This window comes from Bos taurus, chromosome X, assembly GCF_002263795.3.
Source record: "Bos taurus isolate L1 Dominette 01449 registration number 42190680 breed Hereford chromosome X, ARS-UCD2.0, whole genome shotgun sequence".
Taxonomy (NCBI): Eukaryota; Metazoa; Chordata; class Mammalia; order Artiodactyla; family Bovidae; genus Bos; species Bos taurus.
In genome coordinates, this window is record NC_037357.1 from 105,302,040 (window position 1) to 105,326,070 (window position 24,031).

At 38.3% G+C, this 24,031-nt stretch overlaps 1 protein-coding gene across 1 annotated transcript in view; it reads right to left on the reverse strand.

Moving 5' to 3' along the window:
- SYTL5 (synaptotagmin like 5) overlaps positions 1–24,031 on the reverse strand; it is a 143,122-nt gene that overhangs the window by 78,069 nt on the left and 41,022 nt on the right. The window contains exon 3 of the mRNA XM_059883816.1: positions 14,666–14,875. Within this exon, the coding sequence (XP_059739799.1) occupies positions 14,666–14,875 (210 nt within the window). The remainder of the gene's footprint in view (positions 1–14,665; positions 14,876–24,031) is intronic.

Below are 24,031 nucleotides of genomic sequence, written 5' to 3' on the forward strand. Positions count from 1 at the left end.
ACTAAAGGATCTTCTAAAGAGGAGGTAAAGCAATTCCCTAGCGGTCCAGTAGTTAGGACATCGTGCTTTCACTGCTGTGGTCTACAGTTCACTCCCTGGTCAGGAAACGAAGATCCCAAAAGCTGTGTCACATGACCAAAAGAAAGACAGAAAAAGAGGAAGTAAAGTAGATCTAACATATAAAAAGGAATGGTAACAAATGGAATTGGTAAAACACGTGGATAAATCTAAACAAATGTTGATGTAAAACAAACATGATATCAAAAATGTTGAATTGAAAACAGATGTTTCTAAAACATAGGACAAAAAGTATATATAAGCCTGGGTGAAGACAGTTGGAATTTAAGAATATCAAGTTCCTTTTGTTGATTAGAAGAAGGGTAAAACTAATGATTCATGAAATTAAATATGAATGGTGTAATTTCTAGGGTAACCACTAAAATAAAAACTCATATAATATCTATACTAGTAGAAAGGATAAAATGGAATGAGAAAAATATAGTATTTCCATCAATGTATAGATAATATAAATAAAATCAAATATTAAGTAATTACAATGGATACAAATAGACTAAACTCTATACTTTAAGAAAAATACTGTCAAGTTAAACTTAAAAATTATATATATATAGTATACATGCATAGCTTGTATATATAGCATATATGTATAGCAAATATTTAAATATATATATACACATATACAGCATATATATGCATCTATGCTATATAGTCTCCTTGCAAGCATATAGACACAGAAAGGTTGAAAGGCAAATGGTAAGAAAAAAATATACCATGTAAATATTTACCAAAAGAAACTTTATATTACTGTATTAATAGCAGACAAAACAGATCTTAAGGCAAAAGGATTTTTACAAATGAAGGGGGTCACAAACACCTTCAAATCAGTAAAGAATAGACTAATAGCCTAAGAGAAAATTGGGCAATACATAAATGGTCATATCACAGAAAAGGAACCCCAAATGGCCAATAAACCTATGAAAGGATACTCAACATCATTAGTAATCAGAAAAATTAAAAAAAAATCATAGTTAAGATATCCATCTGGATCTACCAGTTGAACAACAATCAAAAATTTTCATGATGCCAGGTGTTGGTAAGATTGTAAAGTTTTATAAAATGTTGGTAGAATTTAAATTGGTACAACAATTATAAAACACAATTTAACATCTTAAAAAGCTGAAAATGTTCATACCATTTTGCCCTACAATTTCATTCCTAAGGCACACTTCCTACAGGAGTTTTCTCAAACATTTTTGACAGATGGTAACTAGACTTATGTTGTACACCAGGAACTAATAGTGTTGGAGGTCAATTAAGAAAATCTCCAAACGCATAGGGAAAGAGATTATATCTGTGCTTATCAGAGGTGGGGTGGGGGTTGGAGGGAGGGGGAATTGGAAAGAAAAAAAAAAGTTTTACATCATAATCCAGAAAATAAATACACACACACACACACAATGAAGTATATGCAGATTTCAGTCAGTTCAGTTCAGTCGCTCAGTCGGACTTACATGCATATAATTATATGTATACTGACATTTTCTGTTTCCCCTTCTTTTTGTAAATGCTGGCCAGGACCCATCAATGGGTCATGACTCAGTTTTAAAAACCCTACAATAAGGAAACTGCTGTACATGTTTGTTAGGCCATACGTACAAGCAGGTGATACCAGCATTTTTGGGGTAACATTATAAACTAAAACAACAAAAATGTCCATCAACAAGAAAACAGGCACACTGTAGGACGATGCAACAGTGAAGAGGAATGGAATGATATTCACATAACCATAGATAGAGGGACATCCCAGGTGATCCAGTGGTTAAGACTCTATGCAATGGCAGGGGACAGAGGTTCAATCCTTGGTCGGGAAACTGAGATCCCACATGCTATGCTGCACAGCCAAAAAGTAAATTAAAAACAAAAAAGTAAACATGGATAGATTTCACACACAAAAAAAAAATGCTGAGCTAAAAAATGTCACAAAGAACACATATAGTATAATTTCCATTTCTACAGAATTCAAAATTGAAAAATTAGAAAATATATTATTTAGGGATATATCCAAGTACAATAAAACCATAAAGTAGAGCAAGGGAATAAGAAATGGAAAACAAGAATGGTCTCTTAAACTGAGTGATAAATACATAGATACTTTTTACTATTGTTTAAACAGTATATATAGAGTATCTTGATATGTATGATACTTCTACATTTAAAAATCCCTCTAATCTATGTGGGTATTAAGATACTAAACCACAGTGAACAAAGTATTCTAAAAAAGGGAGAAGGCGCTCGCTCATATATGATTAATAAGTGATTTAAAGTAGCATGTCAAAGTACTCCAAACAGCTTCTTATCACCCTCAAAAGTTCCCTGGTAGCTCAGTTGGTAAAGAATTAGCCTGCAATACATGAGACCCTGGTTCAATTCCTGGGTCAGGAAGTTCCCCTGGAAAAGGGATAGGCTACCCGCTCCAGTATTCTTGCATGGAGAGTCGAATGGCAGAGGACATTGGTGGGCTACAGTCCATGGAGTCTCAAAGAGTTGGAAATGACTGAGGGACTAAGCACGCACACATCACCCCCAAAATCTGTGGCTCAGTTTGGGATTACTACAGTGTGAATTTTCCCTTGTAGCTAGATTATAGAAATTTGCCTTTAAAAAAAGGAGTGATGTTTAAATGAGTATGTGGCAATTACTAGTACCCATGAGGACCAAAAGATCTCCAGATACACGGGTATAGTTTAACGAAAATTTTGTTCATTGCAATAAAGGAAAACATGTCATGAAAAACCATGGGAAGTCTCGAGAAGAAGGCGTTTGAAAGAATTTAATATAGGATTGGGGGTTATGTTGGGCTTCCCTGGTGGCTTAGAGGGTAAAGATTCTGCCTCCAATGCAGGAGACCCAGGTCCAATCCCTCGGTTGGGAAGATCCCCTGGAGAAGGAAATGGCAACCCACTCCAGGATTCTTGCCTGGAGAATCCATGGACAGAGGATCCTGGCAGGCTGTAATCCACAGGGTTGCAAAGAGTCAGACATGACTGAGCGACTTTCACTTTCACTTGGGGTTATGTTAGGTAATTTTAGGGAGATTTCAAGAGAGCAGGAATTTGCTGTAGACTACATGATGTCAGGGAGCAGGGACAAGGCTATCATTGATAACTTAAGTTTTACCTAAGAGAAGGGCAGTCTAGAAGAAGGCTAAGGCTGTAATTAGTAAGGAAGTAGGAGGAAATTCATATTAACCAAGAAACGGGGATGTGTGATACATTGTGGCTTGACCAGTCACCTTGTTTTCATCTATGCTAAAATAAGATTATGAAGCATTCTTACTGTGTCTCACTTCATCATGGATACACAGTGATCCTGTGGGATGCTGGTGCTCTGAGGTCATTTAAGTCTACTAGGAGAACACAGCCTGCCCCAGATCACCTTCTAACAACATCAAGACCTACATGTAAATGTCAGATCAGTTTTCAGATGTCAGGGTCTGTATTTCTCCTTCTCATAACAAAGCACTATGCATTCCCTCTGTACCCTCTCTGTATATGTTCCAACCACTGGTACTATCGTCTTTCAAGTTAGTGACAGGGACTCATATTTCATCTATCTCAGGTCTATTTCATCTGTTTTCAGTCATCACTACCAATTCATCAAAAATAAAAACACCGGACTCCTCCTTAAACATGACAAAGGCTTCCACAAGGACAAATAGCAGCATGAAATGTCACCACATGGCATGAATATAAATAAGATCAGCTCATCAACATCATATCAGAAGTATTTCATTTTTGGGCTCCTGATCATGTTGTTTTTATATTTGGGGTCTGAGTTCAACTGAGGTGCTAATTAGGAAAACTGATCATTATCGCTGTCTTTGTTGGAAAGCAACTGCCTCCGCTAACATAATCATGTGGAATTTTGTAGGTCTCATTAGGATAGCCACATGAACTAACTGGCTGTGTCAGGGTCACTTTTATTCTGTTTCTATAGAGTTAATTTTAAAAGGAGACCAACAGCAGCCAACTTGTTAGAACCAGAAGGGGCTGCAAAAAATGTCAAGGGCTGATCATCCCATTGAAGGAGGTAGCCTCCCTTTATTAGTTTTTGCTGTAATCCTTTTCAGTGCTACAACAATTAAAGCTCTTTACTTTTACCAAATCCAAGGTAAATGACAACAAAGGTTGTGCTTTCCAACTGATTAGAGAATGAGTCACTTTCTGACTCATCTCATCTCTTAGAGGTCAGGGTGGGAATTTCAATTTTATGGTCTATTGAACATAGAGACAGCCCACTGGCACTATAGCATTCTCTCACAACAAATTAAGGGTGTTCACTGCCAATAGAGTATCATTCATGCTTCCTCTCAAAAACCACTCCATGAATAGCAAACAGGGTACTTCCAACACTGACAGATAATCTCTGAGATCACATAGACTCATAGCTGGAGAAATAATGGTCTCTGTTTTCAGTTTTTAAAATGAGGAGAGATTCTGTTTCTACCAAGTGAAACACATATCTTGTAAATTTCCAGCTGTCACACAGATGCTACCACTATAAGTTGTTGTCCAAGCTGGTGCTCTGGGACAACCCAGAGGGATGGGGTGGGGAAGGAGTTTGGAGAGGGATTCAGGATGGTGGGACACATGTACAACCCATGACTGATTCATGTTGCTGTATGGCGAAAACCACCACAATATTATAACTAGCCTCCAATTAAAATAAATAAATTAACTTTTTAAAAGGAGGTATAAGAACCATACTTTGAAAGCTGTTTTTTTCTCAGAACATTGTAATGCACAAATACAGAATTTATTCTAGTGATGAGATAATAATGTAATAAACTCCTCCTCCTTAGACTATGCAACCATTGAGGGTAGTCTATGTTTCATCTATCTTTGTATCCTTATCCGCTAGTATTCCAACAGGTTATCAATAATTGTTGTAGTGAGGATGGACAGATGGGTCAAAAGATAGGGCAAGTGGATAGGTGGATAGTTGGGTTTATTAAGTTATTATCACATCAAAGAAAAAAAGAAGTACAAGTAATTCTGAAGTTCTGTATTGAGGTTTTAACATCCCCTCAGGAAGACACAGACCTTTCATTTTTTTATTATTTATTCTTATATCCTTCTGACAACAACTTGTCATATCTTTCTGTGACAGCTGGAAATTTACTCTCTTCAGAGGGCAAATATATTTGGCCTGATGTGTGTCTGTGCATATGTGTGTGTGTGCGTTAATTCCGAAGAAAACCACATTTGTTCCATAACGTGCTTAAGCCTGAAATGCTTTAAGTGGGGCCTTGCCATCTATTTACTCATCATTGAGTATTTATCATAGGTATTCTTTTAGGCACTAGAACTACTTCATTGAACACTACAGATAATAGGCCCTGCTCTCATGGTTGTGAAGCTTATATTCTAGTGGAGGAATAGGAAAGTATATACCATATAAGTATTAAGGGAAAAAAAAACACAGGAAGGGATTATGTTAGTTATGTTAGGTAAGCTAACTTCCGTAACAAACAACTTGCAAATTCCAATGACTTAACACATTAAAAGTTTCTCTCTATATACATATATAACCTAATATTGATCTGACCAGATTGAGGGGAGATTTTTTATGAATTAGACCTCCAGTTACCATCTATACTGACTACCAGATGAGCTGATGGCAAAACTTTCAATCAGCAATGCATGAATACACAAACCTCTTGGGTCTTATATTGAAAAGAGTGTTTCAGTAATTACAACTGACATTTAGAAATTAAAGACAAAATTCCTCTCCCCATACAAAAGCTTGAGGCAACTCCTGATTGATTGAAAGGCTCATGAGTCACAGTCCCTCGTTACTGTTGTGTGAGCAAATGAGGGTTCAGGATGTAGAGAAGAGGTAAACAGAAATGGAATAAAAACTGAAAATGATCAAATATTAGGGATCAAATAAAATAATATGGTATAAGAAATGGAGAAATAGTTACTGAATTATTCCTTATAAGTCGTCAGACTCTGCAATTAGTAGGTCAGTCATTTGTTAAAATCCCTTTTCCTTTCATCACTTGAAATAACAAACCTCACCTTGGCAGAGTTTGGTGGGAAAAGAACTCGGTGGAAAAACAAACAGATTTTGATATTTATTCAATCCAACTGTACTAACACACATTCTGAATTCTTGGTGTGCTTATTTCCACTATTTATAAGCCAGAAAATCAATCACCTCTCTTATCTAATTGGTATATAGTTTGAGACCTTGTAGGACTATTAGTATTATCCAGGAATAAATGTGATCCCAAAACAGATCCACTCTCTCAAAGACAAAGGCTTCAATTTTGAAATTAGCTTAAACCATGATCTGATTAAGGTAATCTTGAATATTTACAGGCCCTATCCAATTTCCTTGCTAGAAAAAAAAAGTATGTTCTCAATTGATACATATTATTAAACAGAGTCTCACTAAGCTTTCAGTTCAGTTCAGTTCAGTCACTCAGTCGTGTCTGACTCTTTGCGACCCCATGAATCACAGCACGCCAGGCCTCCCTGTCCATCACCAACTCCCGGAGTTCACTCAGACTCAAGTCCATCAAGTCAGTGATGCCATCCAGCCATCTCATCCTCTGTCATCCCCTTCTCCTCCTGCCCCCAATCCCTCCCAGCATCAGAGTCTTTTCCAATGAGTCAACTCCTCGCATGAGGTGGCCAAAGTACTGGAGTTTCAGCTTTACAGTTTTTCAAACATGGTTGACCCTTGAATAACATGGGTATGAACTGCTCAGTTCCACTTACACATGAAATTTTACTATCCATGATTAGTTGAATTCAAGGATATGAAAATAGTTATGGAAAGGGTAACTAAGTAGTAAGTCTAAGTGAAATAATGACTATAAAATAACAATATTTTGTGGGATTAATTATGTTATAGACTGAATGTACCCCTTCCATAATAATTCATATATTGAAATGTAACCCCCAGTGCAATGGTTATTTGGATGGAGTCTTTGGGAAGTGATCACTCCCTTTATAAAAAGATTCTCCAGAGAGTTCCTTTGTCTCTTCTGCCCTCTTCTGCCAGGTGAGGACACAGTGGGAAGACAGCTGGCTATGAACCAGGAAGCACACCCTCACCAGACAACAAATCTCCCAGAACCCTGATCTCCAGGACAGTGAAAAATATATTTCTGTTGTTTAAGAGCCATCTAGTCTATTACATTCTGTTACAGCCACCTAAATAGACTAAGACAAATCATACATACATACATAAATACATATATGTATATACACACACACTCAGCTATGTGTGTATATGTGTGTGCATAGATATAGATATACAAATATTTAAAATATACAATAGCACTAGGATGGGAGTAAAGGCAATCAAAGTGTTTTTAAGTCCTGATATTGTCTTAGAAGTACCAAAACTATTAATTAATACTATATGTTAACAAGTCAAGGATGTATGCTGTAATCTCTAGAGTAATCATTAGATGAGTAGTAAAAAATGTATAAATATTAGAGGAGATAAACAGAAAAATATTGCAACAACCTAAATGAAGGCAAATTAGTAAAGATAAAAGAACAGAATAGATGGGACCAAAAAAAGAATAAGTAAAAGGGTGGTAAATTTTAAATAAAATATATGGGTTATGTTATTACTACAAATGGGACAAATATCCTAATTAAATGACAACTGTCAGCCTAGATTTAAAATATGCACACATGATAATATTCCACTTATAAGAGACATATGGCAAATATAAGGAAAGAAAAAAAGTTGCAAGTAAAGGATAAAGAGGATTCCCCAGGCATATGCCAACCAAAAGAAAGCAACTGAGGCCATACTAATTATAAAGTAAACTTTAAAAGGAAAAAATCATAACTAGAGATAAGAAGAGAGTTTTCATAATTATAAAGGTTTCTGTACAACTATAAAATCTCACAATTCTAAATACTTAAGCAATCAAGACTCTAAATTCAACATACACAAAGCAAATATTATCAAGTTAAAAAGGAAAATAGAAAATCCACAATCATTATTGAGAGACATTAGTATATATTTCCCTCAATATCACATAGAATATATAGATTAAAAAATCAGTAGAGATATGGAAGATTTGGACAACACAATTAACAAATATCATTAAAAGACAAAACTAAGATATTCAAATCAATACTGCAGAATGCATTTTTTCAAGGAAATTGGAACATTTAACAAAATTGAAGATTTTCTGGGCTGAATTTCAAAGAATGAAATCATATAGAGTATGTCCTCTGACCAAAGTGAAATAAAGCTAATTTCAATATCAAAAAGATGTCAAAAATCCCCATGAAGTTAGATATCAAAAGACAATTGTAAATAACTCATAGTTGGGAAAAAAAAAGGTGACAGAAATTAGAAAACAGAATGAAACCAATATCATAAAAAATAATGGATATGAAAATGTGTGAGATGCAGCTAAAGCAGTGCAAACAGGGAAATTCATATCCTTAAATGTATATGTTAGAAAAGGACAAAGGATGGAAAAAATGTAGTATCTAAACATATGAATCAAAACACTATTAATGAAAAATTCTAAAAAAATAAAAGAACAAGAAATGAATAAAATTGAAAACAAATATGCAATACAGAAAGAAAAAAAGATGTCAAGTGTTAGAAAAGAAGACACACTTGTGCAAAAATAAAATTTGAATGGTGCCACAGGAATTATTTTAATTAATAAGTGGGTTTAACAAGATTTCCAAATACAAAGTTAGACTACCCAAATCAACTGCATTTCTCCATATCAACGACAATTAGAAAAAAAAAATATTTAAGGATACTATTTATAATAACACAAAAATCAAATACTTGGATTAAATCTAATGATATGTAAGATGTATCAGGAAAATTATTATATGAAATATTACTAAAAGAAATTAAAGGTAAACGAATGAAAGGGCCCATAGTGTTTGTGGGTCAAAAGACTAAATATTGAAAGACATCAATTCTCTCCATAACTTTCTGTAGATGTAATGTAGTCCCTATAAAAACGCTAGTAGGACCTGTTTTCTGGAAAGCTGATTCTAAATGTATTTGAAAATACCAGAGACCAATAATAGCCAGGGCATTTTGAACAAAAACAGCAAAGTGGCAAGCCCACTGGATATAAAGTTTTATAAAGCTACACTGAATTAAAATAATGTGTCATTGGTACATTACACATGTAATAGAGTAGTCAGAAATGAAACTTGATTTGTGAAGGTGACACTGTAGAGAAATGAAAAAATGGTCCTTTCAATAAATGTTGCTGGATCAAATGGATATTCATATCAAAATATAAAAATGAATCTGTAACTCACAACACATGCAAAAATCAGTTCCAAGTAGATTGTAAGTCTAAAAAGGTAATACAATAACACTTACAGGAGATCACACGGAAGAATATTTTCATCAACTTTTACAAAAAGCTTTTTTTTTCTGTTAGGATACAGAAAGAAAAAACCCACTAATCTCATACAGGAAAAGATGAACAAATTGAGTTACTAAAAAATTAGAGATTTCTGTTCTTCAATACACCACTGAGAGAATGAAAAGGAACATCAGAAGTTGGGGGAAAAATATCTGAAACACAAGGAACCAACATGGTTTGTACACAGAATATATAAAGAACCCCTTCACACTAGTCAGTAAAAGGCTGATAACCTAACAGAAAAAAGGCAAGAGACCTGAACCAGCACTTCACAGAAAAGGACGTTCAAATGGTCAGTCAACATATGAAGATATCCTCATTCTCATTGGTAATAAAGAAAAATGCAATTAATCTGCTACACACCCAACAAAATTATAAAAATAGAAAAACAAAAAAACACTGTTGTAAAAATATAAAGTAACAACACTCATGTATTGCTAGTGAAAGGATAAGTTGGCACAACCACTTTGGAAAACAAATTGGCATCGTGGGGCTTCCCAGGTGGCACAATGGTAAAGAATCCACCTGCTAAGGTAGGAGACATGGGTTTGATCCCTGATCTGGGAAAATCCCCTGGATGAAGCCCTGGTAACCCACTCCAGTATTCTTGCCTGGGAAATCCCATGGACAGAGAAGCCTGGAGGGCTACAGTCCACAGGGTCACAAAGAGTCAGACATAACTTAGCTACTAAACAACAACTGAAATGAAACACATGCATAAATTATATGACCCAGAAATTTTACTATGTACATATTCAATGGAAATACATACACATATGTACCAAGAGACATGTGCAAGAATATTGATAAGAGGTGAAAGCTAGAAACATCCCAAATATACATCAATGATAGAATGGTATATGAATTCTTATATAGTTATAAATACAGTGTTAACAAAACACTATAGTGAAAATGAGTGAAATGAGTATACAAGTGAAAATGAGTAGACATCTGCCAAATGCAACAAAAATGGATGTCTCACAAACATAATGTTGACCGAAAGTAGTTATGAACAAATACATACATCCTGTATGAGTCAATTTAAAGTAAAAAAAATTTATTTTTTTTATATTTTAAGTATAAAATAAACAATTTAAACAATTAAAATCAATTTAAAGCATAAAATCAATTTAAAGTATAAAAAAGTCAAAGTTAACCTATGGTGTTAGCAGGATAATATTTATCATTGGAGAATAAGAAGGGACTAGTGATTGGGAGGAGGAAGAAGAAAAGCTTCTGGGGTATCAGTAGCATTTCTATTTCGTTGCCTGAATGGTAGTTACACAGAAACTGTGATAATTTGCAAAGCTGTACATCAGTGCTTCTCAAAGACATTTGCTCTTTATGGGACATGTGGCAATGTTGGCAGGAATCTGTCATTGTCACCACTGAAAAAGGGAGGAGTGCTACCAGTGTCTCTTGGGCAGAAGCCATGAACACTGCTAAACATCTTATAGTACCTAGGACAGCCCCTCCCTCCCCCACAAAGAACCATATTGCCAAGAATTTCAGTGATGCTGAAATCGAGAAACCCTGTTGTACACTTGCCATTTATGTCCTTTTGTGTAAGTTAACTCTAGTTAAAAACAAAAGCCATGTGCATTATGTTTTCATTAAAAAAAAAAGGGGGGGGTGCTAGTCTCTTTCCAAGTTTTCCTCTTCTGATTTGTTGTCCGCAGCAGTGGTCACTAAGAATGGAGAGGGATAAATGCTCCTGCAAAATTATATAGAGGCAAAACTATAACTGAGGAAATTCTGTCCATTATTTCCTCTGTAAGTCATTATTTGACTATACAGTCATAGTCGCTCAGTCGTGTTTGACTCTTTGCGATCCCATGGACTATAGCCCGCCAGGGTCCTCTGTCCATGGGATTCTCCAGGCAAGAATACTGCAGTGGGTTGCCATTTCCTTCTCCAATTTGACAATACTGGAAGAGCCTTTATATCCAACTCTGAAATGTGAAGTAAAGGGGAGCAGAGTTGGAAAGACCCATTATTTCACACTGAGAAAAACTTTCTGAGAAGAGTTCAGGGTCTAAAATAGTGAGTTTTACATTATGCACTTGAGTCACAGATATATCATGCTCCTTTTAAATAGAAAGCAAAGTGCATTACTGATACTTTTTCTGTACACATATATGGAGAAATATCCCAAGTAAACAATTTGATTTCATGGGAAAGACAGGAAGATATACTGAATTATTTTTGCACCTTGATTTGCAGATTACTAAACCCAGTTACCAGCAAATTTGGAAAACTCAGCAGTGGCCACAGGGCTGGAAAAGGTAAGTTTTCATTCCAATTCCAATAAAAGGCAATGTCAAAGAATGCTCAAAATCAGATCAGATCAGATCAGATCAGTCGCTCAGTCGTGTCTGACTCTTTGCGACCCCACGAATCGCAGCACGCCAGGCCTCCCTGTCCATCACCAACTCCCGGAGTTCACTCAGACTCAAGTCCATCGAGTCAGTGATGCCATCCAGCCATCTCATCCTCTGTCGTCCCCTTCTCCTCTTGCCCCCAATCCCTCCCAGCATCAGAGTCTTTTCCAATGAGTCAACTCTTTGCATGAGGTGGCCAAAGTACTGGAGTTTCAGCTTTAACATCATTCCTTCCAAAGAAATCCCAGGGCTGATCTCTTTCAGAATGGACTGGTTGGATCTCCTTGCAGTCCAAGGGACTCTCAAGAGTCTTCTCCAACACCACAGTTCAAAAGCATCAATTCTTTGGCACTCAGCCTTCTTCACAGTCCAACTCTCACATCCATACATGACCACAGGAAAAACCATAGCCTTGACTAGACAAACCTTTGTTGGCAAAGTAATGTCTCTGCTTTTGAATATGCTATCTAGGTTGGTCATAACTTTCCTTCCAAGGAGTAAGTGTCTTTTAATTTCATGGCTGCAGTCACCATCTGCAGTGATTTTGGAGCCCAGAAAAATAAAGTCTGACACTGTTTCCCCATCTGTTTGCCATGAAGTGATGGGACAGGATGCCATGATCTTCATTTTCTGAATGTTGAGCTTTAAGCCAACTTTTTCACTCTCCTCTTTCACTTTCATCAAGAGGCTTTTTAGTTCCTCTTCACTTTCTGCCATAAGGGTGGTGTCATGTGCATATCTGAGGTTATTGATATTTCTCCCAGCAATCTTGATTCCAGCTTGTGTTTCTTCCAGTCCAGCATTTCTCATAATGTACTCTGCATATAAGTTAAATAAACAGGATGACAATATACAGCCTTGACAAACTCCTTTTCCTATTTGGAACCAGTCTGTTGTTCCATGTCCAGTTCTAACTGTTGCTTCCTGACCTGCATACAAATTTCTCAAGAGGCAGATCAGGTGGTCTGGTATTCCCATCTCTTTCAGAATTGTCCACAGTTTATTGTGATCCACAAAGTCAAAGGCTTTGGCATAGTCGATAAAGCAGAAATACTACCGCACAATTGCACTCATCTCACACGCTAGTAATGTAATGTTCAAAATTCTCCAAGCCAGGCTTCAGCAATACATGAACTGTGAACTTCCAGATGTTCAAGCTGGTTTTAGAAAAGGCAGAGGAACCAGAAATCAAATTGCCAACATCCTCTGGATCATCAAAAAAGCAAGAAAGTTCCAGAAAAACATCTATTTCTGCTTTATTGACTATGCCAAAGCCTTTGACTGTGTGGATCACAATAAACTGTGGAAAATTCTTCAAGAGATGGGAATACCAGACCACCTGCCCTGCCTCTTGAGAAACCTGTATGCAGGTCAGGAAGCAACAGTTAGAACTGGACATGGAACAACAGACTGGTTCCAAATAGGAAAAGAAGTTCGTCAAGGCTGTATATTGTCACCCTGCTTATTTAACTTATATGTGGAGTACATCATGAGAAACGCTGGGCTGGAGGAAGCACAAGCTGGAATCAAGATTGCTGGGAGAAATATCAATAACCTTAGATATGCAGATGACACCACTCTTATGGCAGAAAGTGAAGAGGAAATAAAGAGCCTCTTGATGAAAGTGAAAGAGAAGAGTGAAAAAGTTGGCTTAAAGCTCAGCATTCAGAAAACTAAGATCATGGCATCTGGTCCCATCACTTCATGGCAAATAGATGGGGAAACAGTGGAAACAGTGGCTGACTTTATTTTTGGGGGCTCCAAAATCACTGAAGAGGGTGACTGCAGCCATGAAATTAAAAGACACTTACTCCTTGGAAGGAAAGTTATGACCAACCTAGATAGCATATTCAAAAGCAGAGACATTACTTTGCCAACAAAGGTCCATCTAGTCAAGGCTATGGTTTTTCCAGTGGTCATGTATGGATGTGAGAGTTGGACTGTGAAGAAAACTGAGCACCAAAGAATTGACGCTTTTGAACTGTGGTGTTGGAGAAGACTCTTGAGAGTCCCTTGGACTGCAAGGAGATCCAACCAGTCCATCCTAAAGGAGATCAGTCCTGGGTGTTCATTGGAAGGACTGATGCTGAAGCTGAAACTCCAATACTTTGGCCACCTCATGCAAAGAGTTGACTCATTGGAAAAGACCCTGATGCTGGGAGGGATTGGGGGCAAGAGGAGAAGGGGACGACAGAGGATGAGATGGCTGGATTGCATCATTGACTCGATGGACATTAGTTTGAGTACACTCCGGGAGTTGGTGATGGACAGGGAAGCCTGGCATGCCGTGATTCATGGGGTCGCAAAAAGTAGGACATGACTGAGCGACTGAACTGAACTGAAACCCAGTTTTGGACTTCTCAGGCTGCACTAGTGGTAAAGAACCCGCCTGCCAATGCAGAAGATGCAGGTTCAATCCCTGGGTTTGGAAGATCCCCTGGAAGAGGGCACAGCAACCCACTCCAGTATTCTTGCCTGGAAAATTCCATGGGGCCATAAAAAGTCAGACAGGACTGAGCACACACACCCTAAGAAGCTGGGTGGAGCCAAGTGTGGCTCTAAGAAAGCCTGAGGGTGGTGTTCAGATGCGGGAAGAGACCACATTCTGTGAGGCTTCCAACTGTATAATGTTTCTGTCTCAGACACACACAAATACACATCACACCCTGCCAAAGCACTACTGAACTTCTAGTGGGGCTATACTTTCAATTCTATTCTCTATCGCTACCTTTTATGTATTCTTCCTCCTTGCTTTCCCCTTCCCCAACTCTTCAGTCATCAAAACTGACTTTGCACACAAAGGCAAGAAACTCACGCGACTCTCGCACAGATGGTGCACCGCCAGCTGCCATCAAGGCCTGAGACCCGGCACTGGCTGCACACTCTGAGGGAGCAGGCCTGGCACGGGTCTCCCCGATCGAATATCAAGCCCAGGTTTCTCTGACAGTGGGCACAGACCCTGGTGGTCTCCTGTTGAGTCTTCCCACTTCTGCGTTTTGCTTCCAAGAGTTCATTCTTCAGCTTCCTGGAAGGAGACGGAAAAAAATCACTTACAAAAGAGGAGCAGAGCTATCTATATCTAAGGGATGTGTTCACTGGGGAGACTATTTGAAAGGATCAAGGAGTTACATTCAAGTGACTTTCAAAAATCCATAATTTCTTCCTCCAGAATCAATAATCCTTTGATCTCATTAGTGGAAAAGTATGTTTGTGTCTTACTCTTGGATTTTGAAATCTTGTCCAGGCACTTCTATTTGCTATTAGTATTTATTTACATTCTATGCTAACTTCTCCAGGGTGTCTTTGATACCATAACAAGGGAGCACAATGCTATGTTGTCTCCTTGCCTAGATATGAGGCTACAGTGTGAAATCAAACTTGGCATCATGGGTGCTTTCTTTAAGTCAGGGGTCCCCAACCTCCAGGATCTAATGCTCGATTATCTGAGGTAGAGCTGATATAATAATAATTGAATTAACTGCACAATGGGCTTTCCTGGTGGCTCAGATGGTAAAGAATCTGCCTGCAATGCAGGAGACCTGGGTTCCATCCCTGGGTTGGAAGATCCCCTGGAGAAGGGTACAGCAACCCACTCCAGTATTCTTACCTGGAGAATTCCATGGACAGAGGAGACCGGCAGACTGTCCATGGGGTCACACAGAGTCGGAAACGACTGAGCGACTAACACTTTCACTTTAAGTGCACAATAAATGTAATATGCTGGAATCATCCCCAAAGCACCCCACACCAGGTCCATGTAAAAACTGTCTTCCACGAAACTAGTCCCTGATACCAAAAAGGTTTGGGATTGCTGCCTTAAATGAGCCAATGTGAACTTTGCTACAAAGACATTGCCCATCATTGAATATCAAACAATTGCCACTAACCCATGGGCTTTGCTGTTAGATATACATTTGTTTGAATCCTGGGTCCATCATGAATTACCTATTCAAATGTAAACAATGATTTACTGACTCAACTTCGGTCTCTTCATTTCAAAAACAGGAGTAATAATATTCCAAAGTGACCATTTTTAAGACTAAGTAAGAAAATATATGGGAAGATACCAGCTTTTTTCCTGCCACACAAGTACTAAATAAATGCTATTTCTATGCCCCTCCTTTTACTATATGACATGATCTATTTACATACGCTTTAGAAAATAGCTATTCAAAAGGAATACTACTCAGTCATTAAAAAGGATAATGCCATTTGTAGCAACATGGATGGACCTAGAGATTATACTGAGTTAAATAAGTCAGAAAGAAAAAGACAAATACCACTTAAAGGTGGAATCTAAAATATGATGCAAATGAATTTACTTACGAAACAGAAACAAACTAATAGAAAACAAACAGATGGTTACCAAAAGGAAAAGGGTATGGGGGAGGGACAAATTAGGAGTGTGGTGTGAACAGACAGAAACTATTATATATAAAATAAACAATAAGGTCCTACTATATAATATTCAATATCCTGTAGTAATCCATAATTGAAAAGAAAACAAAGTTCTCCCTTTCTTGTCCAATTGAGCACAAATGACAAGAACACACAACACATGTTTTCTACTCCCTGATTTAGAACTTACAAAGCATCCTTATGTCTTTTTTTTCATGAACAACCGGCTCCTGAAATTGGGTGTAAGAAAAGCTCCACACAATTTACTTTAAAAAACCTGTAAAAGCTACAACTTTTAAAATGAGATGAATTCTCATTTGAAAACTCCAATTGTATTATTTGGAAAATAACAACAGACCTTTCTAGGTGGTGCAGTGGTAAAGAACCTGTCTGACAATGCAGGAAACTCAAGAAGACACAGATTTGAACCCTGGGTCGGGAAGATATGCTAGAACACGAAATGGCAACCCACTCCAGTATTCTTGCTTGGAAAATCCCATGGAGAGAGAAGCCTGGCAGTCCAAGGGGTTTCAAAGAGTCAGATATGACTGAGTGCACACATGCGTGCATGCGCGCGTGCACACACACACACACAAACCTTTACACACCTCAGGGCACAGGAGAAATAAAACACTGCCTAGTCATAATCTGTAACACTTCATGCAACAATCATAAAGAAAAAAATGATCAAAATGAGTGAAACAAAGAATAATCGTAGACTGCAGTCCTATCCCAGTAGGATAGTGGGCCAAAGAATAAGAAATTGAGAACATGGGGTATTCCAGGATATTCCAGAGACAAAAAAATAAATAAATAAATTTTATGATCACGTGCCTGAAGTTTAACTACTTGGTTGCTCCTTAAACTAGAGCTTGAGACCATTTGGAGAAGTTATGGCCATAAAGTCAAATATTTAGATTGCATTTTTCTTTGTGTTCTATTCACAGGCCTTCATTTAGCAATCAGCGTTCACTTAGCTCCCAGTTCCAAAGTCTGAAAAGACGTGGGCAACCACAGGAAGGACACAGAGAACCAAGAATTTCAAGGTCCAAACACATCAGTTGGGAATTCCTAAGACAACCAGCATTAACTGTCCCACATATTCTGAGAGGAACCTCTGAGACTGTGGGGAAACCTGGGAAGAATTCCACAGGCAGCACAAAATATTAAGCATGTCGAATGAAAAAAAATGGATAACCTAAAAATTGAGAACTGTTTTATTCGGCAGACTTGCTGAGGACTGAAGCCTGGGAGGCCGCTGCTCAGCTATAGCTCTGAGGGACTGCTGAGAAGAGAGGAGCCAGGATACACAGGAGTTTTGCAACAAGGAGTAGGAACATCAAAAATTACTGACAAGTAAGGAAAACCAACCAGAAGCTCAAGATAATGAATTTAGCCCTTTTCTGTGTATGGGAAGGGGCAAGAGTCTGGGCTCATGGAAATCATTCCTTTGACTTGAAACTCAGTTATTTAGGGCCAGTATCCTGTTCTTTCCCATCCTGAGTCCCCTCAGGGTGGCTGCAGTGACTTGATGGTTGCAAGATCCCTTTGTTTGTTGATACGGCAGGCAACCTTTTTCACTCACAAGCGGCTTACAGATTTTTCAAATCTTTGAGAAACTGACCTAATTCAATCATTAGTGGGTTGCCATTTCTTTCTCCAGGCGATCTTCCCAACCCAGGGATCAAACCCATGTCTCACTGCACTGGCAGGTGAATTCTTTACCGCTAAGCCACCAGGGAAACCCAATTCAATCATACCTAGGATAATTTCACCTTAACTGGACACAAGCATTTCTCAAGAAGAGGAGCAGGGTAATGAGAGAGTAGAGGGTAAAGGGACAGTTGTTGTAGTCAGGAAAAGAAACTGTGCAACTGGTAACACTGTATGAAGTAGAAAGGGAAGTGCAGGGAGCTAGAAGAGAGGAAGAGGACGGACGATTTCTCTTTCCTCTGCTTCACTGGCCACCACTCACAAAGCAAGGTCGATCTCATTTGGTTCCTGCACTCCTGGCCCAGTCTCAGGAAGGTATCTGAGGAAGATGGGTTTCTGGGCTGTAAGCACAGAATCTGTTCATCTTTCTTATCCACACAAGTTAGAAATGTTTCTGGTTCCAAATAACAGGCTTAAATATTTGGTGTAATTTTTCTCCCACAAGGGTTTCCGTTGTGGCTCAGAACGGTAAAGATCTGCCTGCAATGCAGAAGGCCTGGGTTTGATCACTGGGTCAGGAAGATCCTCTGGAGAAAGGAATGGCTACCTATTCCAGTATTCTTGCCTAGAGAATTCCATGGACAGAGGAGCCTGGCAGGCTACAGTCCATAGGGTCACAAAGAGTAGGACACGACTGAGCGATTAACACTTTCACTTTATTCCCCACATACAAGAAATCCAGAATTAGCCACTTGCTTGTATTAGTTCAACTGAAAAGTCAGGTCATTAAAGAATCATTTCATTCTGATGACCCCCTATCTTCAAAGTATGGCTCATCATTCTTATGCAAAATGGTTAGGCAGCTTCAGTAGTGCATCAGCAGAGTTTAAGGCAGAAAGAATAGGGATGGAGTGTCAGTTATACCTGTATCTTACAGTTATCAGATCAGATCAGTCGCTCAGTCATGTCTGACTCTTTGCGACCCCATGAATCGCAGCACGCCAGGCCTCCCTGTCCATCGCCAACTCCCAGAGTTCACTCACACTCATGTCCATCGAGTCAGTGATGCCATTCAGCCATCTCATCCTCTGTCGTCCCCTTCTCCTCTTGCCCCCAATCCCTCCCAGCATCAGAGTCTTTTCCAATGAGTCAACTCTTCGCATGAGGTGGCTAAAGTACTGGAATTTCAGCTTTAGCATCATTCCTTCCAAAGAAATCCCAGGGCTGATCTTCAGAATGGACTGGTTGGATCTCCTTGCAGTCCAAGGGACCCTCGAGAGTCTTCTCCAACACCACAATTCAAAGGCATCAATCCTTCGGCGCTCAGCCTTCTTCACAGTCCAACTCTCACATCCATACATGACCACAGGAAAAACCATAGCCTTGACTAGATGAACCTTTGTTGGCAAAGTAATGTCTCTGCTTTTGAATATGCTATCTAGGTTGGTCATAACTTTCCTTCCAAGGAGTAAGCGTCTTTTAATTTCATGGCTGCAGTCACCATCTGCAGTGATTTTGGAGCCCAGAAAAATAAAGTCTGACACTGTTTCCACTGTTTCCCCATCTATTTCCCATGAAGTGGTGGGACCGGATGCCATGATCTTCATTTTCTGAATGTTGAGCTTTAAGCCAACTTTTTCACTCTCTACTTTCACTTTCATCAAGAGGCTTTTTACTTCCTCTTCACTTTCTGCCATAAGAGTGGTGTCATCTGCATATCTGAGGTTATTGATATTTCTCCCGGCAATCTTGACTCCAGCTTGTGTTTCTTCCAGTCCAGCATTTCTCATGATGTACTCTGCATATAAGTTAAATAAGCAGGGTGACAATATACAGCCTTGACGAACTCCTTTTCCTATTTGGAACCAGTCTGTTGTTCCATGTCCAGTTCTAACTGTTGCTTCCTGACCTGCATACAAATTTCTTAAGAGGCAGATCAGCTGGTCTGGTATTCCCATCTCTTTCAGAATTTTCCAAAGTTTATTGTGACCTGTATCTAAACAAAAAAGCAAAAGTTGATGCAGAAGTCCTCCAATGAAGATAGGTTCACTTGACCAGACAGTGTCACAGCATCACCATTAGCTGAAAGAGAGGCTGGGTAGGTGGAACAAGTTGGAACTGTAGATACTGCCCTCTCGACATTGGATGTGGTCAAGTGACTCCCGCTGGTACATGAACTGTGATATGTGACTCCAGGTAAAAACTTTAAGAGCAAATCACCAAGTTACCACAAACCCTCTTCTTCCCATGAAGGATGGCAATGTCCCAAATAGTGTCTGCCTTGTAAGTGTGAGTCCTGGTCTGAAGATGCCATGAAGTAGAGACCCTAGCCACTCAGTTATGGACATGGAACATCAGAGAGAAATAAACCTTCATTGTTTTAAACCAGTAAGAATTTGGAACTGTTTTAAAGCATCACTTAGCCTACCCTGAATGATAAACATACAGCCTAAGAACTTCCCTGGTGGTGCAGGGGGTAAGGAATCTGCCTGCCAATGCGGGAGAGATGGGTTTGAACCCTGGTCCATGAAGATTCCACATGCCATGTAGCAACCAAGCCTCTGTGCACAATCACTGAAGCTTGTACACTCCAGGCCCCTTCAACAGCAACTACTGAGCCCGAGAGCTGCAACTAGAGAAAGCCCACACAAATGTAAGGAAGACCCAGCACAGACAAAAGTAAATAAATAAATAATTTTTTAAAAATAAGCCTAGTTTCTTCATCTGGCTAGCTTTCATATATTCTTTTTTTGTAGCTTTACTGCTGCTTACCCAGAGTGGCTTTCTCTGATTACCGAATCTACTGCAGATTCCTGTCTTATTCTCATTCAGAGAACTGTGTTCTTTCTCTTCACAGAACTTAGCATATTTCTTAGTTGTACCTTTTTTTTTTTTTTTTTTTACTGGTTTCATGTTTGTCCTGCGAACTCCTCTGAAATTTCCATGAGGGCAAGACTGCATCTGTTTTGTTCAGTTTTTCATTTTATAGCATCTAAGCAGTGTCAGGAACATAATAGTGATCATTTAATTGAATGAAAAAAAGAGAGCATAAGCAAAAGCTGGTGAGTGACAGAGAAAGAAGACAAGAAGGGAGAAAGGAAGGCAACGGGGTGGGAGGGAGGAAATCTCAGGCATACTAGGTATTACTGGGCATTCCACTTAATCTCTCCAGGTCTCAGTATTTTGACTTCAAAATGAAGATACTGATTCCTTTCCTATCTTCCTCAAGGGTGGTTGTGAGAGCCAGAGGCAGTTAAGTATGGTAATATGTTTGGGGAATTATAGAGGACTTTACAATGTGAAGCCATTATTTTTTTTTTTAGTTGTAATTTTATTTATTTTTTATTTTATTTTTTAATTTTACAATACTGTATTGGTTTTGCCATATATCGAAATGAATCCACCACAGGCATACATGCGTTCCCCATCCCAAACCCTCCTCTCTCCCCCCTCCCCATACCATCCCTCTGGGTCGTCCCATTGCACCAGCCCCAAGCATCCAGTATTGTGCATCGAACTCAGACTGGTGGCTCATTTCATATATGATATTATACATATTTCAATGCCATTCTCCCAAATCATCCCACCCTCTCCCTCACCCACAGAGTCCAAAAGTCTGTTCTATACATCAGTGTCTCTTTTGCTGTCTCGTATACATGGTTTATTGTTACTATCTTTCTAAATTCCATATATATGCATTAGTATACTGTATTGGTGTTTTTCTTTCTGGCTTACTTCACTCTGTATAATCGGCTCCAGTTTCATCCACCTCATTAGAACTGATTCAAATGTATTCTTTTCAATGGCTGAGTAATATTCCATTGTGTATATGTACCACAGCTTTCTTATCCATTCATCTGCTGATGGGCATCTAGGTTGCTTCTGTGTCCTGGCTATTATAAACAGTGCTGCGATGAACATTGGGGTACACATGTCTCTTTCAATTCTGGTTTCCTCAGTGTGTATGCCCAGCAGTGGGATTGCTGGGTCATATGGCAGTTCTATTTCCAGTTTTTTAAGGAATCTCCACACCGTTCTCCATAGTGGCTGTACTAGTTCGCATTCCCACCAACAGTGTAAGAGGGTTCCCTTTTCTCCACACCCTCTCCAGCATTTATTGCTTGTAGACTTTTGGATTGCAGCCATTCTGACCGGCGTGAAATGGTACCTCATAGTGGTTTTGATTTGCATTTCTCTGATAATGAGTGACGATGAGCATCTTTTCATGTGTTTGTTAGCCATCTGTATGTCTTCTTTGGAGAAATGTCTATTTAGTTCTTTGGCCCATTTTTTGATTGGGTCATTTATTTTTCTGGAATTGAGCTGTAGGAGTTGCTTGTATATTTTTGAGATTAGTTGTTTGTCAGTTGCTTCATTTGCTATTCTTTTCTCCCATTCTGAAGGCTGCCTTTTCACCTTGCTTATAGTTTCCTTTGTTGTGCAGAAGCTTTTAAGTTTAATTAGATCCCATTTGTTTATTTTTGCTTTTATTTCCAATATTCTGGGAGGTGGGTCATAGAGGATCCTGCTATGATGTATGTCGGAGACTGTTATGCCTATGTTCTCCTCTAGGAGTTTTACAGTTTCTGGTCTTACGTTTAGATCTTTAATCCATTTTGAGTTTATTTTTGTGTATGGTGTTAGAAAGTGCTCTAGTTTCATTCTTTTACAAGTGATTGACCAGTTTTCCCAGCACCACTTGTTAAAGAGATTGTCTTTAATTCATTATATATTCTTGCCTCCTTTGTCAAATATAAGGTGTCCATATGTGCGTGGATTTATCTCTGGGCTTTCTATTTTGTTCCATTGATCTATATTCCTGTCTTTGTGCCAGTACCACACTGTCTTGATGACTGTGGGTGAAGCCATTATTTTTAAAGAAAGAAAATGCAAAGAGAAAAATGTACAATGTTAGATTTCCTGAGAATAAAATCAAAATTGGCTAAAACTGATATCAGACACACTTTGAAAAAGTAATGCAAGCCTGGGAAAACTACAGTAAGGATTTCTAGAACTTTTCCATCTTCCTTAACCTTATTTGTACACTTTTGATCAGAAAGAAAAACTATTTTGATTCTTTAAAATATTAAAAATCTCACCATTTCCTCTATGTTCTTAGTTGGAAACAAAAACAAAGAGTACTGGATAGGTATAAAAAAAAGTGTAGTAGACATAAATATGGCCCCAAATCAACTGTTGAAAAGTAATGAATATACAAAGAAAAAAAGTTATGAAAAAGATATTTCCCAGACATAAAAAAAAAGATTAATGTCATTTGCAGCAACATGGATGGGTCTTATCCCTACTGATTATCATACCAAGTGAAGTCAGACAAATACTATATATCCCTTACATGTGGAATCATAAAAAATGATACAAATGAATTTATTTACAAAACAGAAATAGACTGATCAACATAGAAAACAATCTCATGGCTACCAAAGGAGAAAGTAGGGGTAGGGGGTGATAACTTAGAACTTCAGATTAACAGACAGTCACTATTATATATAGAAAATAAACAAGGGCCAACTGAATAGCATAGGAAACTATATTCAGATTATCTTATAATAACCTATAGTGGAAAAGAATCTGAAAAAGAGTAGATATACATTATACATGTATACTTGAATCACTTTGCTATAAATAAATGGAATACTGCCTGCCATATCAGTAAACAAACGTTGTCACAGTCATCAGTGATTGTAGCCACCACAGAAGGTGAGCAGGTACACACTGTATACTTGAAAGTAACACATCATATATCAGCTACACTTAAGGAAAAAAAGCTGTTGAAGACATTTAATTCCAGCTAAGGCCAATTTTTCACCTAAGATAAACTCAGGGTGCCTTTGTATTTTAAAAACATCAGTTCATTTAAAAGAATACATTTGAATCAGTTCTAATGAGGTGGATGAAACTGGAGCCTATTATACAGAGTGAAGTAAGCCAGAAAGAAATACACCAATACAGTATACTAACGCATATATATGGAATGTAGAAGGATGGTAATGATAACCCTGTATGCGAGACAGCAAAAGAGACACAGATGTATAGAACAGTCTTTTGGACTCTGTGGGAGAGGGCGAGGGTGGGATGGTTTGGGAGAATGGCATTGAAACATGTATATTAT